The 15,857-nt window shown below is 39.3% G+C and overlaps 1 protein-coding gene across 1 annotated transcript in view; it reads left to right on the forward strand.

The window, feature by feature from the left end:
* MAP7D2 (MAP7 domain containing 2) overlaps positions 1–15,857 on the forward strand; it is an 81,730-nt gene that overhangs the window by 34,292 nt on the left and 31,581 nt on the right. The window contains exons 2-3 of the mRNA XM_088068662.1: positions 10,856–10,963; positions 14,226–14,389. Of these exons, the coding sequence (XP_087924788.1) occupies positions 10,856–10,963; positions 14,226–14,389 (272 nt within the window). The remainder of the gene's footprint in view (positions 1–10,855; positions 10,964–14,225; positions 14,390–15,857) is intronic.

Below are 15,857 nucleotides of genomic sequence, written 5' to 3' on the forward strand. Positions count from 1 at the left end.
CTGTCTCTTGACTTGTTCCTCTGTGGGCCATGAAGGTTACAAAAGGTAGGAGACACCAGTGCAAACTGGAATTTCCCACCAACCTGTGTAGTGTTGCCACACATCACTGCGAAAGTTTAGGTGAATTTTGACAGAAAATACTGAATACAGGATCAGATCTCTGTGCTAAGCACTCCTTACTGCAAAGCTTAGTGACCCACTATGTTATAATTGGCCTCTTTGTGTTGGCTAAGTGTGCTGTCAGTCCTGGACTTGATGTATGTTTTCATCTTAGCATATCATTTAAGCACTTTGTATACAGTTTAGTCACTTAAATTCTGATTTATCTTTTAATTTTATAAATTTTTGTAAATCTTTGTAAATACTCCAAATTCTTACCTGCAAAAAACCTCAACCTTCTTCTTTTTGAGACTTGAAAATCAGTGGATGCATAATCCACTCACCTCTCTTGTGTGTAAATTTTGAGTTTGGTAAATTATCTTTATTATTCTGTAGGTTAAAAGCTCCATGAATAATATGATTTGTGTTCTGAGTTTTCATAAACAACTAATAAAATTTATAGCTGGAACTCAGCGAATAATCTTCTCAGAAGTTGCAGATTAAACAAAGCTTTATCTTTGTGGTGGTAAAAAGTCAGACTTAATCTTTTTCACATTTGTTAAGGTATTGGATCTCCAAATAAATTCCACTTAAGAGTCTCGGTTCACATAACTCTTTCAAATTATTCAGAAATGTTCAGCCTTATTTGTGTATCTGTCCATCTCCATGCTGTCTCTTGCCCTTGAAAAATAACCTTCCAAGTGCTAACCTAATAGATCCAAGGTCTTCTGTTTCCGTAAAATGCAAACATTGTCTCTGTCAGAATGGAGCAGGATTTATGCAAGGCGTGGGACCAACATGTCTCAGTTCTCACTGTTCCCTCACTGACCTGGACTCCTTCAACAGGCTGCACCAACCCCATGCATAAATGAGGTTGCCTGGGTCAGTGTTAAGGCAGTCCCCACACTGGGATATTTCCTAGACTCCTAGAAGCTCCAAGTAATTCAGACCCTTTAATACAGTTCAAGGGTAAGTGTTGCATGAGGTTCTTGCTTTTGGAGCCTTGCCCTTCAGGGGGCTTCATTGGTTTCTAACAGAGACAGTTAACACTTTCTGTCCACAGTGGCTAATATTAAGTACTTGGACCAAGAGCAGTCATAATAAATGATCGTACAGAGATGCATACGTTACATACAAAAGGATGCATGTAAATGTAATATTTTTGTTTTCTGGGGCAGGAAGGTTGCCAGCATGTGGTCAGGTCTCAGCAGTGTCTCATAGGTGGACTTGCATGCACTGAAAGCTTTGTGCTTGGAATTCCTTGAGTGTCAGAAGCTCACAGTTAAAGGACAGGTAGAAAAGTAAGCAGAGGTCTCAACAAGGACATGTTAGGCTCTTGATGGAAGACCTACAATGATTCTCAGATGAGATGAGATAAATGCCAGAGGGAAGAGTTAATGTTGTGAATTGAAAAGGGGATTTGGATTCCACCACTGAATCATATGCTTTATTAAGAATTATGTGTAGAGGCCAAGACTGAAGGATGCAAAATCAAGAGCATTGTGGAATGCACTTTGATGAATTGACTGTGAGCATAGTTAAAACTGTATGTCCATACATAACATTATAAATATGAACTGTGTTGGTGTACTTCATCTACTAAAATGGAAGAAAAAACTTTAAAGCAAACATTTAATTGTTAAAGCTTTTCTTCTCTAGGAGGATTTACTGTGCACATTCCTAGAATAAATTGTTTTGATTTTGATAGTCAATGGGTGTTCTCCCTGAAATAAATAACTGGGAAATATAATTAGTGTGAAGCACAGCAAAAGCAGCATTTAACTGTTGCTCATAAACATAGCCAAGTCCACAGAAGATGAAGTTCACTTGATCACGTGTGCTGTGGATTAATCAGCTTTGCTTCTTTTTGTTTTGGAAGCTTGTGCCAAATCACAGGGAAAATGTGCTTTCTACATCTGATGCTGGTAGCTGCTTCTATTTGGTATAATACATTGTTTCAGCAGTGCACAAGGTGTAGAGCAAAGTGGAGGTTATTTAGGTTAGTTCTTGATAGCTGCATGTCATGTTAGTAGTCATCAACACTGCTTTTTTATAGAGAAATATATATAAATGGAAAATTGAAAATGTATTCTTCTTTCATTAAATGCTTTATATTCACTTTGCTCACCACAAAGAACAGAACAGAAACATCCTGAAACTTTCTCCAAATCTTCACTCATGGAGGACAAAGCATAGTGGTAGGTGAAGGTAATGTTAAAAATTTAATTTTACTGTCTAGGGAAAAATACTTATACCTGCTGTGGTCATAAAGGACACACTGGCAATGCCTTACACCTCTGTAAGCATTGTTAGGAGCCAAGTGTGTTTTCTTGGTTCTCTAACTGAATCTTTGCTGCAACTCAGAGCAAATTCCAAAGTACTGGTGAAAAGAAACTCTTTTGCAGGTTTTATTAAATTAGACTTTTAATGAAAACAAAGCTAGTAAAAGGAATCTGCAGAACTATCTCTGTACATACACGTGCAGTGGAAAGTTTATGGTCTATGTTGCACTGTACAAATTGCTACCTCTGAAATAGTCATCCACCATGCCTCTGTTGCCTAAGTGTGAGCTTTTTATTTGTAGCTTGTTTTGTTTTGTTTAATAATTTCTTTTGTGATTAATCTTAAATTTTTTTTAAGGACCGTTTGTGGGAGCATACTGACAAATCCTTGTCATTTTCACTTCAGGCTCCAAAAGAAAACTCTGTCTGAAGTTGGTTTAGAAGCAAGCCGTAATTTTTTGGCACACTTTTGTTTGGGTGCCTAGACATAGAGGTTAATTAACAGTTTGATTATAGGATTTTAAAAAAATGTTTATTGGCTGCCCCATATGCAGGCAGTCACTTTGCTGCAGAGATCCATGGCCTGCGAAAAGGCCACAGTGGAAGGCAGGATGTACAGAGACTGCTGGGGCTTCCTCCAAAATGCTGTCCTGTGACCCTTAAGTCAGCTGAAATTAGAGATTTGCAGCTGCTATGGGCTGGTGCTGTGAGAAGGAGCTCTGGCAGCACAATAATGACCCTCAGTAGTGCGCTTTAGTGGGCAGCTTGACACGTTCCAGGTAACTGCCGTGGTGGAAAAATCATTCCAACTTCCCTCTTCTCTGTGAAGCAAAATTTTAATGCTGGATGCTGAGGTGGGGGTTTGGGGGGGTGTCTGGCCTGACTGGAGGCAGGACAGCCACGCAATGCAGAGGGGAAGGTGACTGAGTTTACATGGCCCAAGAGCCTGAGCATGAAGACAGGAACTCAGCCCAGTGCACTCCAAGTTACCGGGTGCTCACCTCTGGGAAGCTCTCTGTTTCCTACAGGTTATATTTGCAAGTACTGACTCCCGCACCCCTCGGTTTTAAATGTGCATCGTGGAGTGCTGCTCTGAAGGTTTGATCAAGTGTTCAGCAGGAAAATGAACAGTGGAGCACCTCAGCTGCAGGTCAGCTCCTCGCCTGCCTGGGGCTGCTCAAGGCTTTGGCCAAAGCTCTTCCTACTTGAACACAGGAAAGCAGCTCAGTGCTCCCTTCACTTTTAGTGTCTTTGTGCACTTCAGCAATCACTGCAGAGTGCAACACAGCAGTGACATTTGAAAAAATTACCAAAGCATAAGATCACTATTCAGTGCCACACACTACAAAGCCAATTAAGTTGAATGGGAAGTGGGGTTTAATGTGCATTTGGCGCACAAGCTAGCTGGAGGTGGAAGAAGTGGGTGCTTTCAGGTCTGCTCCTGCTAAAAACACCTTAATTTCTCAGTAAAATGCAAGTGTTTTGCTAAGCTCTGGTTATATAATACCCAGTAATCAATATATAACATCAGCAGATGTTGATACATAGATGTGTATTGTCAGTCCAGAAACACTTTTAATTAGAAATTGAATTGTGCTAGACTAGACTATACACATAAATACAGCTATAGATGCTTATGTGTGTTAAATCTGGGAGAAAGACACTGTCAAGCACTGGTTAAGCCTCCAGACTTCTTTCTGCCTGAGAGATTACAGAAGCACATAAATAAAAAAACAGTGTAGAACACACATTGGACACAGTGTTGCTGACTACATCTATGCACAATAGATGAAAAAACTTTTTTCTTGTTCGTTTTGGTAACAAAAATTGTTAACAATAAATGGAATTTCTTTCATTTTGATGTATATGTTCCTAAAATTAGGCTGTTTGGGTTGAGTTTATTGTGATGGAGAAACAAATTTATCTGATACTAAAAAGTTTCCCTTAGATAATTTGGGCAAAATAACTGCGACTTGGAGGTTATTGTCTTACAGTGAGGCTTTTACTTGCAGAAGTCAAAGTGAAGTGAACCAGACAGCAGTGCCTACAGTATTTATAGCTACTCTCATTCCAAAAAATGAATATTCTATTCAATATGATAGTATATGAGTGATATGACCTTTTTTTCAGACTTGGGTGGGGTAAGCATGGGCTTACTGATCCTAACAAGGTATTTCCATATTTTCTGTTTTAACACAGTCATTCTGCTGAAGTCAGTGAAACTAGTGTTTCTGTGCAAGTTTATCAATGCATAAATTGTAAATACAAGTTGGGACTATTGCTGATTCAGCAGATTAGGCAGTAAGTGAATGAGAGAAGAAAAGTATTTCAGTCATGGAAAACAATTTATAAGTTTATAATTTATAAGTTTATATTTATAATTTATAAGTTTAATTTATAGTGTTCTTTATAGTGTTCTTTAAACTTTAGGGCTTGGGGGTTTTTTAGTATAAAATTTCCAGCTAGTGCCACTTTGACAAACCCTAGAAGTTTCAAAATGTTAGTTGCAAATTAGAGTATTTTTGTATATATATATTTTTTTATCCTTTCCAGAATGCACAGTGTTTCCTTCTAGAAAGTTGCTGGATAGGCTATAGAAGGGAAGATCCTACTTACAGATGGCAAATGGATCTGGGGTCTAGAGGTGTCTGAAAAATACAGATGTAAATCTTCATGTGTGTTAAATATGTCAGAAAGACATTGCCAAGCACTGGTTAAGCCTCTGGACTCCTTTCTGCCTGAGAGGTTATGGAAGCACATGAATAAAACATCAGTGTAGAAAACGTGGACACGGTGCTACTGCTTGGTGCGTGTTATGTGGGGGGCTGTGTAGCTGGGACCTGTTCAGTAAAGTAAATAAATAATAACACTAGATTAATTATCTAGTGTTTTCATAAGTAAAAACATTCTGTTAATGTTTTGTGTAATGGGTGCTCTTGAGGTGCATCTGCTGTGTCTGCCTGATACTGGCGTCTCCTTGGGGCACTGTTAGGGCTGCACACACATTTGTACACAGTCCCATGGAGCTGATTAGGTGTCTGTGGGCTCATGCAAAACTGATATCTGCCATTTATATTTTAGCAATTTTTTCCTCCCCATGCAGTAATTAAGCTATTTCTGCTCATATACATGATCACAAAATTACCTATATGGACCCCATGTATCATTTCAAGGTTATTTGGCCAGCATTTTGGAGTGATTTCACCATAAACTTAAATAAGCATACCAGTAGGATATATTTTGCTACTGCAGTCTTTGTGTAAGTATGTTTTACAGTTGGAGTTCTTCATTAAAATGGATAATTTGAAAATTCAGGGTGGGGAGCAGCAGTATAAGGCAGGTGTCCTAGTTGTTTAATCAGGGCATGCAGTCCCTGACAGCTTCTCTGTTCTATCTGCCAGGCCACCTCTCAGGCAATTAGCCTGGGGTTCTGAAATGTCACCGTGTTTGGCAACTGTTTGTTTTAAATGACTTCATCCACTTAACATCTTTATAACAACAAATAGCCATCCTGGTATTTTAATTAGACAAAATGGAAAATGCTCCTTTTTCTTTTCTGGTTATATTTGAAAGCCAGCCTGGCAAATATAAAGTTAGATATGTGAAACTGCAGAAATTCTGATTTTTTTTATTAAGATTTTTGAATGCAATAGAATAGAGAGCTTTTTTAATCAAAGAAAATGTAGAAAAAGGTAATTATCAAAAAGGACAACAATCCAGTAAATATTACTGAACCTACCTGCCAAGCTCTTGTGGTTCATGCATGTTGCCTCTACCTGAAAGCCTCTCATCTATATAATAATTAGAATTTAAAGAAAGTGCCTTTTGCCAATAGAAAGTACCATCCAGGTACAGTCAAATGCAGCTTTGTAACTATTTTCCCCCTCAAAGTATAATTAAGAGCTGAAAACTTGAACATTTCTTTATTCAGAAATACCCAGAGGGAAACGGTGACGGGTGGAAAACATCTGTTCATTATTGTCTCAAAGAGTAGTCCCAAGGGAGACAAAGCAGGTTTTAGGGAGCAAAACATCCATTTTATAAATGAAGATTGTTATTTAAAACAACAGACTTTGCCAGCAGAACAGTGGGTGTAAGTGCAGTGATGTCTCAGGCTCGTCTGGCTCCAGGCAAGGCCACGCATTGGCAGAACGGCATCCAAACTGGGAATTTCACTGATTCAGCAGCATTAGTGTAGATGACACATACTGTGGCAAAGGTCTAAAAGTGTTGGACAATGTGAGGTAGAATGGACAAAGGTCTAAATGTTTTGAATGTGGTCATGCAAGGTGGCCAAAGGTCTCGGTGTGTGGAGCACTGTACGTAGAGTTGGTGTCAGATGCCAAGATGACTTTTCTTCCCAACAAGGGCTTCAATATCTGCTACGTATAAATGCATTGTGAAACCAAATACCATGGGGTATTAAAGAGGACAGATGGGGATGTGGGTTCAATAACAAAGTGGAAAAAAATGAAAATTAATAGAGACCTTACTTGCTGACAATTACTCAGGTGTGAACTTCAGGAGAGGAGATGCTCAAGCAGCCTGTTGGTCCTTTTGAAATGTAGTCTCAGCTTCCAATAACCTGCCCTGCTTGAGTACCTGTTTTCTCACCAAAACAGGATATGGACTTCAAAAGACAGAGCTTGGCTTGTGTCTCATCAGGAGAGGACAGCCTTCCTCTGTCTTGAGGAAGCACCAAGAGGCTTTCACAAGCACACAACAGAGAAGTGGAAGAGTGGAACGTAGCAGTGTGTGTGGACGTGTTCTGGTGCTGTTTCATCAATCTGAATAGGTTTGCCTTGCCCATAAAAAAGGGTTGAAGCGGTGATTAATCTGTTGGGTTTTACTTCTGTGAATATTTATTTTCCGGTAATATGGAAGTATTGAAGGAATCCTGCAGCATTAGCTGTTACGTTTTGCTGCAGGTCTGCTGCTGACATTCAGACTGGTTTTACGTTATGGTCTTTTTCTTTAGAAGTACTCATTGTAACAAAGTCCCAGATGAACAGCTGGCCTTCCTCAATCAAAAAAATGAGACACAATCTCAGGGAATTAGCCCAGTGCCTAAGTGCATGCCCCTGAGAGTGGGGACTCTGTGCAAAGGAGACTTTCAGGGAGGGCTGGGAGATAGATTAAGAAGTAGAAGCAATTTGTATATGTGCATTTCCTGAGAGTAAAATCTTTGATGTTATTATTTGAGAAGTTTCCTTATTCCTCTGCAAGCCTGGGAATAAATGTTTATTAGGGACTTTTCTGCCAGTATCCCCTTGTATTCATTACTCTGGTTGGCAGAAGAACAACCAGCCTGCATTTACGTCCTGACTCTTAAACATGTTGTTAGCTGTTCCGTGCCTCTCTAAGTGAGGGATCAGAGGCTTAGCTGTAAATATGAGGAAGGCTCAGGATAAAGCTGCGTATACAGATTTAACCCGAGGTCACGGCTCAGTGGCAGCGATTTCACCGCGGAGTTTTGTTGTTCATTCAGAGCTTCTCCTGCCCTCTGCTGGCAATTCCCTGTTACGGGACAAGGAAGCCCTTACACCATTCCCGGGATAGTTACCTGTGCCAGCTTGCTGCTTGCAGTGTGCCAAACGGAATTTGAATTCCTGTCATTAATGAAATGCCACAGGTAACTGCTGTGCCCACTGCATGTATAATGTTATATGAAGGTGCATAAATTATGGTAGTCTTGGCCTTTGAAAATAATCCCAAGGTGCAGGCTGTCACCCAGGGATCAGTTATTCTGTCCTTCAAAACTGTGTTTACTTTCTGAACGCAAGCAAGTTTCTGATTTTTGGCAGGCCTGCTGATTTGCAAAGTCAAGTACTTGAGTTAAATTCCAACATTGAGGATGCCTGTGCTATTTTAATGCTACTCTTGCCATCTTGTGTTTGATGCCTGTATGCATTAGAATGCAGTTTTCCTCCACTGTTTTTTTTTGATATTTTTTGTTTTTGTTTTTTTTCATGTTGGTGTATTGTATATGCAATGAACAGTAATTCCATGTATTTGTAGTTTCACTTGTGACGTGGCCAAGTGTGGAGTGCTGTTCTCCAAAGAAGCCTTCAGGTATAGCTCAGTCTACTTTTCAGTTTCAGAAAGAAATGAAGCAAGAAGCACTAATAACTTTGAACTTGGTTCAACTCTTATGCATTGAATTAATAAGCAAAGGGACCTAAAAGGAAAAAATGTAATGTATATGTAAGAGCAGGCAAAATAAAGATGGTACAGGTTGTTTCAATTTGGATACATTCTCGTTTCTTAAATATGTGATGTTACAGCCTTGATCATCTTTTAGTATTTTCTGAATTGGGTTGAGATATTCAAGTGCTTGAGAAAACCAATCTGAAAAATTGTGCATTGGCTTTGGATAGCAATGGGATTGTGAGCAAGGCTTTTGGATCCACTTCTACCAGTTGTGTTTATGAAGCAATCGAAGTAGAGATGAGTTAGCTGTGATTTTATTGGTAGGCATAATGGGAGGTATTTTTGCTGGTAGGTTTCTGAGACAGTTACTGTAAGCCAGGAAAGTGATGGAAATCAGTGCAGGATTTTGTGAACATAGTTCACGGACATGAACTTTCCTGCTGTTCCTGTCCATCCCTCCATTTATCCCCATTCTAGTTTCTGTACTTTAGGTTCCACCTCTCCATTTGAGTTAAATCCTTTGCCACAGAAGACCTTAACTCCTGCCTCTGCTTGTTTCTTTCCCTTTCTCCAGCGTCCTTGTTCCTAAGCTCAGTCTTCCATCTTTGGGCTCTCGATCCATCTGGATTTCCCTCTGCTGCTTCTAGCCTGAGTTGTAGGCTTCATGTTTGTTTGACTTTAAGACCACTGAAAAACTTTTCCATTGGAGCTGTAAAATACCTGTGCTGATTCATCTTGTTGGCTACTTGTTGCAGGCTCCTTCAAAGCAGCTACAAGCCTTTGCCATTTTTGCTTTACTGAGCTGCCACCTCTTGTCTCCTTTCTTGTCAAATCTGAAAATAAATGTCAGCCAAGTGAGCAAACAAGTGGGCTAGGATGGAAGTAGGATGAGTCTTTGGTAATAAATAAATAAATACGTATTTGACCCACAAATTTAGTTGTAATTAACCAGCTGGGAGCTATAATCACATTTTTCCAGGAGCCTGGCTGCCTTCAGGTAGTCACAGTCTGTGTGTGCTGAGGAGGATTAGAGACAGTCTTCGAAGGTACTGCTTGGGGAGGAAGCAAGCTGTTATTGTAATGAGGGACAGCTGAGATCCTACCTTTGTCACCAGATACCAGGGGCCACCAAGGCTGGCTCTCAGCCTTCCTACAGAGCTGTGCATTTTATAGAAAGATACTTCCTATGCAAACTCCTTGCTCCTACAGACAGGATGCCTTTGGAAAGGAACCTGCAAGTGTGACTTTTCAGGAAGGTAGTTGCGGTTACAGTCTATATAATTTTCCATTTGTATTTATCTGATAAAATTGACAAGTGCAGTTCTTAGAGCAAAAGGAAGGGAGTCTTAATTAGAATTAAGTAACTCAGTAGGGAGTCCAGATTATGATTGCAAATGATGTAAACTGTACTGTGAGACACCATGCCTGTTTGCACTGCAGCACTGCTCAGACCTCAGGAGATCCTGGGAAGAGAGGGTGCTGGAGGCCCTGTCAGCTGTTTTAAGGGGATACCATCCCCCAGATGGTCTGTCAAGACACTTGTTGGTGGCCTTACTCCTGCAGAAAGTCCATCTTAGGTCCCTTTGGTGCTTGTTCCAGGGCATGCAGGCAGGTGACCCCAAGGCACCTGGTGTGTCACACTCTGCCTTCCTGCCTCCTTAAATTGGGCTTTTCAGCTGCTCATGCTGTGCAAAGTACTGGGGTGTCTGGATCCGAGTACAAAACATCCTTAGGCAACCTCCTCCCAAATAAGTATCCTACTTGTAGATACCAACTCCAGGAGGAAACAAAGTGTTTCCTGCCTGGTAAAGAGGGCTGCTGCTTCTGTAGTCTCATCCAGCAGTAATTGCTGGTTGTGGAAATAAGCTGTGCTGAGCAAGCAAGGGAACTGGGGGGCTGTGGTCAGCCATAAATATGAAGGCTGCAACTCCACATAGCTGCTTACTGCTTTTCTGAGCTACCTTTTTCTTTCTAGCCAAAAAATTTAAAATGAGCTTATTAACTAAGATAAATGCATGTTAATTGCATCCTTACGGTTTTTCCCAAGGAAGTTTCAAGTTTTGAAACAAGCACCAACAGCATGCTTGTTTGCTCTGAGAAGAGGAGTCAGGCATTTACACTGAGGAACCGTGCTTGGAGTTCCGCAGTAGGTGGGAGACTATGCTCAAGAGGTACCCAAATCCCAGCTCGTTAACCCACCCACATACAAGAGCAAAATTGTTTTTGTTATTTGGGTTGTTAAATGCAGTAGTTATGATTTCTTTTTGATGGATTCTTTTGATTTCTTTTGGATCCTTCTTTAGTTTTGCTAACAGCTTTTTAAGGCTTTTTTTTTCCCTTCCCTCTGCTTTCAGCTATTGATGGATTTCTAAAAACTGATGAAAGACAAAGACTGGCAAAGGAAAGAAGAGAAGAAAGGGAGAAATACCTTGGTAAGTTGGCAGGAGGTGTATGTATTATTTACATATATGTTTTGATAGGCTTAACTAACATAGCCTTTTTTGTGTTCTGAATTTTTACTCTTGTTGTTCAGTCTATTCCTAGTCTTTATCACTTCTTTTAACTTAAATTATAAGAAATAATCCGTCTTTCTGAATTTCCAGTCAAATATTTAATATTTTATATTTACAAGTTGACTTTCTTCTTTGATTTGTAGGCTTTGAATATAGGTTTATGTTCAAGAAACTGCTGTTATCATCCTGGTTTGTGAAAATACCAAACAAGCCTTGAATAGTACTCAGAATAATATGCAGGATGATTTGATAAAGCAGCCTCAATTTTAATCTGTTTGGTTTTAGCCATATTGAAATACATAATAGAGTTGTTAAGTACAGCATTAAAGTGTGTAACTTTTCTGTAAGTTGTAAAATGGTTAATCTTTCGGGAGGATGATAAAAAACATTATTCAGTTCCTGAATAACATAAGCAATGATTTCAGCTTTTGTTTAAAACAATCAGTTATTTTGAATCTATTAATAAGAACAGGGAAATGTTGAGAGAATTATATATGTAAAAAGTATAAATTTATATTTAAGGAGAATGAGTGTGTACACAATTAAAATATGCATATGTATGTGTCTGTGTATTCATTCATACATACATACGTATATATATATATACACACACACAAATGAAATTACCAGTTCAACATTGGTTTGGACTTCCTATATCTCTCTCTGTATATAAAAAAGAGTTAACTTCACTTTTCCTTATTGTAATGATAACAAAAGTCAGTAGCATTGCTCATAGAGATTACCTGACAATACCTAGCAGAAGGAATTGTCAGTGTTCTATGATTTTTGTAAAATTTAAGATAAGTATATATTTTGAGAAAATATATTTGTCAACTAAACAAGTATGGGCATCTGTCAAAAGAATTATAGGAAAACTGCTTTTCTTGCATTAAATAAACAAACGGTTGACCATTTCTTTGCAAAGTCTGGGACTTGAGACCAGTGGCTTGACATTTTTCATTACCATGGGCTTGGTCAGCATGATTCCTTTTGGTAGTTCTGGTGAAAATCTGCTGCTCTTTAGTACTTAATCTTGCCTGAGCTTCTGTCTATCTGGGACTTACTTGTCTTCCAGGTATGCTCAGTGTGGGCTGTCTCTTTGTTTCTTCTGATTATCCCTCCTTTTCTGGTTCTCAAGAAAGTGATAAGGTGATTAGATTGGAAAGAACTTGGAGGAGAAGAGATGAGAAGGAAACTGAAACCTGGGGATTTTGGGAGTGGTTGGCCCAGGGGAGATTTGGAAGGTGGTGTCTGCAGTTTTCTCTCAGACATCAAATATGCCTCCTGGAAACATATTTCTTCATGGTTAAGACCATTTCTGTAATGGGGAGCTTTGGATTTTGGTCACAGTTTGACTGTGAGAATTTTCTTTTAGAAGTTCAGGAAAAAGCAGCATGTTCCCCCAAATGTCAGATCCTTAAGCAGTCAGCAGGTACTGTGTAGCAGTATGAAGTTACTTTTTCACCCAAGCCAAAACTTCAAACAATCAGTGATTTAGCATCCCTAAATTAAGCAATAAGAATTGTATGTGTGTCCATGATGACAGAATTGTTTACTTCTCTGTCCAGAATGAGTCCCAGGTTTCACCTACTTACTCAGAAGGTAATCTTAGCACAATCTCTGGACACTTCACATTATTTTTGGTTTTTATAAATTCCAGCATGCTTTTTTCACCTGCTCTACCAGATGTGGCTAGCAGTTGGAATAATTAATGCCTGGTCACTTGTTATCCACTGTCTCTGAGGTAACTTTTTCTGTTGACAAGTCTGAACTTCATGCATTTGATCCAAGTTCGCTGCATCACTGACACACCCCTCATACTGCCCTGTCTTGAGTGGGGAGGATGAGTGGATTTTCGTAAGACAAAAGGGGAAGACACCATCAACTGTATTTCTAGCAAGGATAAGCTAGGAGGTGTTCTGGAAGGCAGGCTGGATTTGAGGAAGAAGTACTGTAGAAAGATTCTGTATTCAAGGGAAATAAATGGAATGTTGGAAAAGGATCTGGGTTTTGGGAGGACTCCGGCTTTCACCCAGGGAAATGAGGGTGGAGTGGGCCTAAGAGGGAAGGAAAGTCACAGTTGTGGTTAAAGAGCCTGGAGGCTGAGGGGAAAAGGCTGATCTGAGAAGAGGCGTATGGGATGACTGGGCATGAGCCTAGAAATGATGGGAAGATAATATGAGAGAGTTAGATGGGTGATGATGTGCTGCACAAGGAAACAGGATCTGAAGAATTGTCTGAATAAATGAATAGGAAGAAGGACTAGCTCTTGTATAAACAGTGTTAATTCTGGCTTTCCCTGACTTTTAAATTCTTAGCCTGGCAATATTTCTTCTTTGATATTGGCTGTATGTGTGTTGGTATGTGACACTACAGGCTTGTGTGTATATAGGCATGCTTACTGAGCTCCTCTTTCCTCCCTTTTTATGGAATACACTTGCATGGGAAATGGATTTTTCCTCTCAATTTGCCACATTAATTCCTGCTACTTCTTCTATGTACACCTGAAGCAACAGTCCAGTGTATATTGTTGTAGTCTGAATTTCTGAAACATCAGGGTAATGTCCCATGAAGATTATTGCTCCAGTTGGAATAAACAGCTGGGCAAAACCTCAGTAACAGAAGCAATTTTTTTTCCATGTAAAGAGGCAGAAGTTGGGTGAAGATATAGGACCAAATAATGAGCTGAAAGATGTATATTCAGAACTTCATAGAAAACTTAGCATATATTTTTTACATGTGTGTATTTTAAAGGCAGCTCCATAACAAGAAGCATAGTTTTGAAGAAGTCCCAAGGGCTTTTGCTTCAACATATACAGCTGATTTCCTTCAAAACTTAATAGGAACTGTATGTCTGAAAAAATAATTTGGCTTTAAGCTTCAGAGGGACTTGAAACATTAGAAAAAAAATTTGCTAAAGTGTTCTGTACACTGTTTTTGCATAAGTAAGGAGTACAAACTGGTACCTTATGAACAACGGCTTTCCTATTTATTTATTGAGAAAAATCACTTAAATTTACTAATCATTTCACCGCTTCTGTGCACTATATTTTTAACCTTAGTGGACTAAAACCCTGTGTACTTGTATTTGTTGTTTTACACTACTGTTTCATGTTACCAAATAATTTTAAAATACAAGAAAATTTGCATGAAGTGAAATGCACCTTTTTCTCTGCACAAGCTGCTAGGGAGCAGCAGATTCTGGAGAAGGAGAGAAGAGCAAAACTTCAGTATGAAAAGCAAATAGAGGAGCGATGGAGAAGACTGGAGGAACAGAGGCAGAGAGAGGAACAGAAGAGAGCAGCTGTTGAAGAAAAGCGGAGACAAAAGCTTAAAGAGGAGGAGGTGAGGTCTACTGGGAGATGTATGGCAGCATTAAACATTGCTGAATATTGACATGCATTAAGTGGTTGGGGGTGGGGGCAGGACTGGAGACATGAACAATTATTGCAGGAACTGCAAACCACATCACCACAGCTATAGGTAGTCTACCACATACATCAAAAGCACTTTCCAAAACAATTTTTTAAATTTTTTGTCTGATCTCCTGGAATAGTCATCTACTATTGCTAACATATCTGGGACTCTGATTGTCAAATATAAAGCACCACCTTTCTGGAAGGAAGTCTTTAAAGGTAAGTGTTTCCAAAAAGGGGAAAGATTTTTCTTACTGTTCTGTTTACTGTCCATGAAACAGAAATAATGTTTGTGAAAATGTGTTCTTCCATTTTTCCTCAGTGACAGAAACTCAGAAATTTGTACTTAAAGCAGTGAAGAATCTAGGCTGTTTTCAAATTCTAACATTAAACAGAATCACATATTTTTAAGCATCTTCATGCCCTTTCTCTCTTTTATGCTCCCTGCTGAGATCATTTAAGGTTCCTTTTTTGCTCTAGTGAGTCCAATTTCTGCTACAGCTCTCTGAATGCAGGGTGTGTGTGTATATCTACATGACATTATGTAGAGAACACTAACACTGCTAACTGCAACTGGTAAAGAATTTATGACTTTTGGAAAAGGAGGCAATGTTTTTAAAAAAAAAAGCAAAAAAAAATTCCCCAATTCCTAGATTAAAAAAGCTTTAGAAATCCACAGTTCTTAACCTTCTTTTGTCTGTTCCCTGTCCTTTCATCAAAGTAACTTTGCAAAATAGGAACACTTCTGTATGATTTCAGAATAACATGTATCTGTTCACTGAATTTTTTGTTTGATTTTCCATTTCACTTGAAGAGAAGATTGTATCCTGTCATTCATCATTCAGCTTTAACATACTCATTGTGGCTGAGAATGTAATGTGTGAGAATTTTATGTAATTCTCATTGTATGTATGTAATGTAATATGTAATGGCTGAGAATTTTAAAATATTTCATCATGTGGTTTGTTTCAAATTCTTTTAAGAAAAATGTGAAAAACTGGGAAAAAAGAGTAGGAGGTCTTTCTCTTGTGGTAACAGAGTTGAAGTCATGTGCTCCTTCCCCAGAATTTCCTACTGTAATAACCTTCTGCAGCTAAGCAAAATAGATTCTGTTTGTGAGGCTTGTAAGGGGAGCAGACAAGTACAAAAATGTCCAAAACCCTGTCCTCAAAATTTTCAGCAGAGCAGGACAGAAAGGCAGAGAGGTGTAGGAAGAGCGACTATCTGCCAGCTTTCCCTGCATTCATGGTTTGCTTTTGCTGAAAAAATGAGAGCAGAGTTGTTGGATGTGAGAGGCTGTGACAGGTCAGACCCAAAGCATCTGTTTAGTGGGGGCCGACCCCATCTCCTGTAGCAGTCTCCTGCACTTCCCCAGAGATGGGCCTAAGAGGCTGAGC

Source organism: Pseudopodoces humilis, chromosome 2, assembly GCF_049639895.1.
Source record: "Pseudopodoces humilis isolate 2021_Gansu_Grassland_sample_001 chromosome 2, ASM4963989v1, whole genome shotgun sequence".
NCBI lineage: Eukaryota > Metazoa > Chordata > Aves > Passeriformes > Paridae > Pseudopodoces > Pseudopodoces humilis.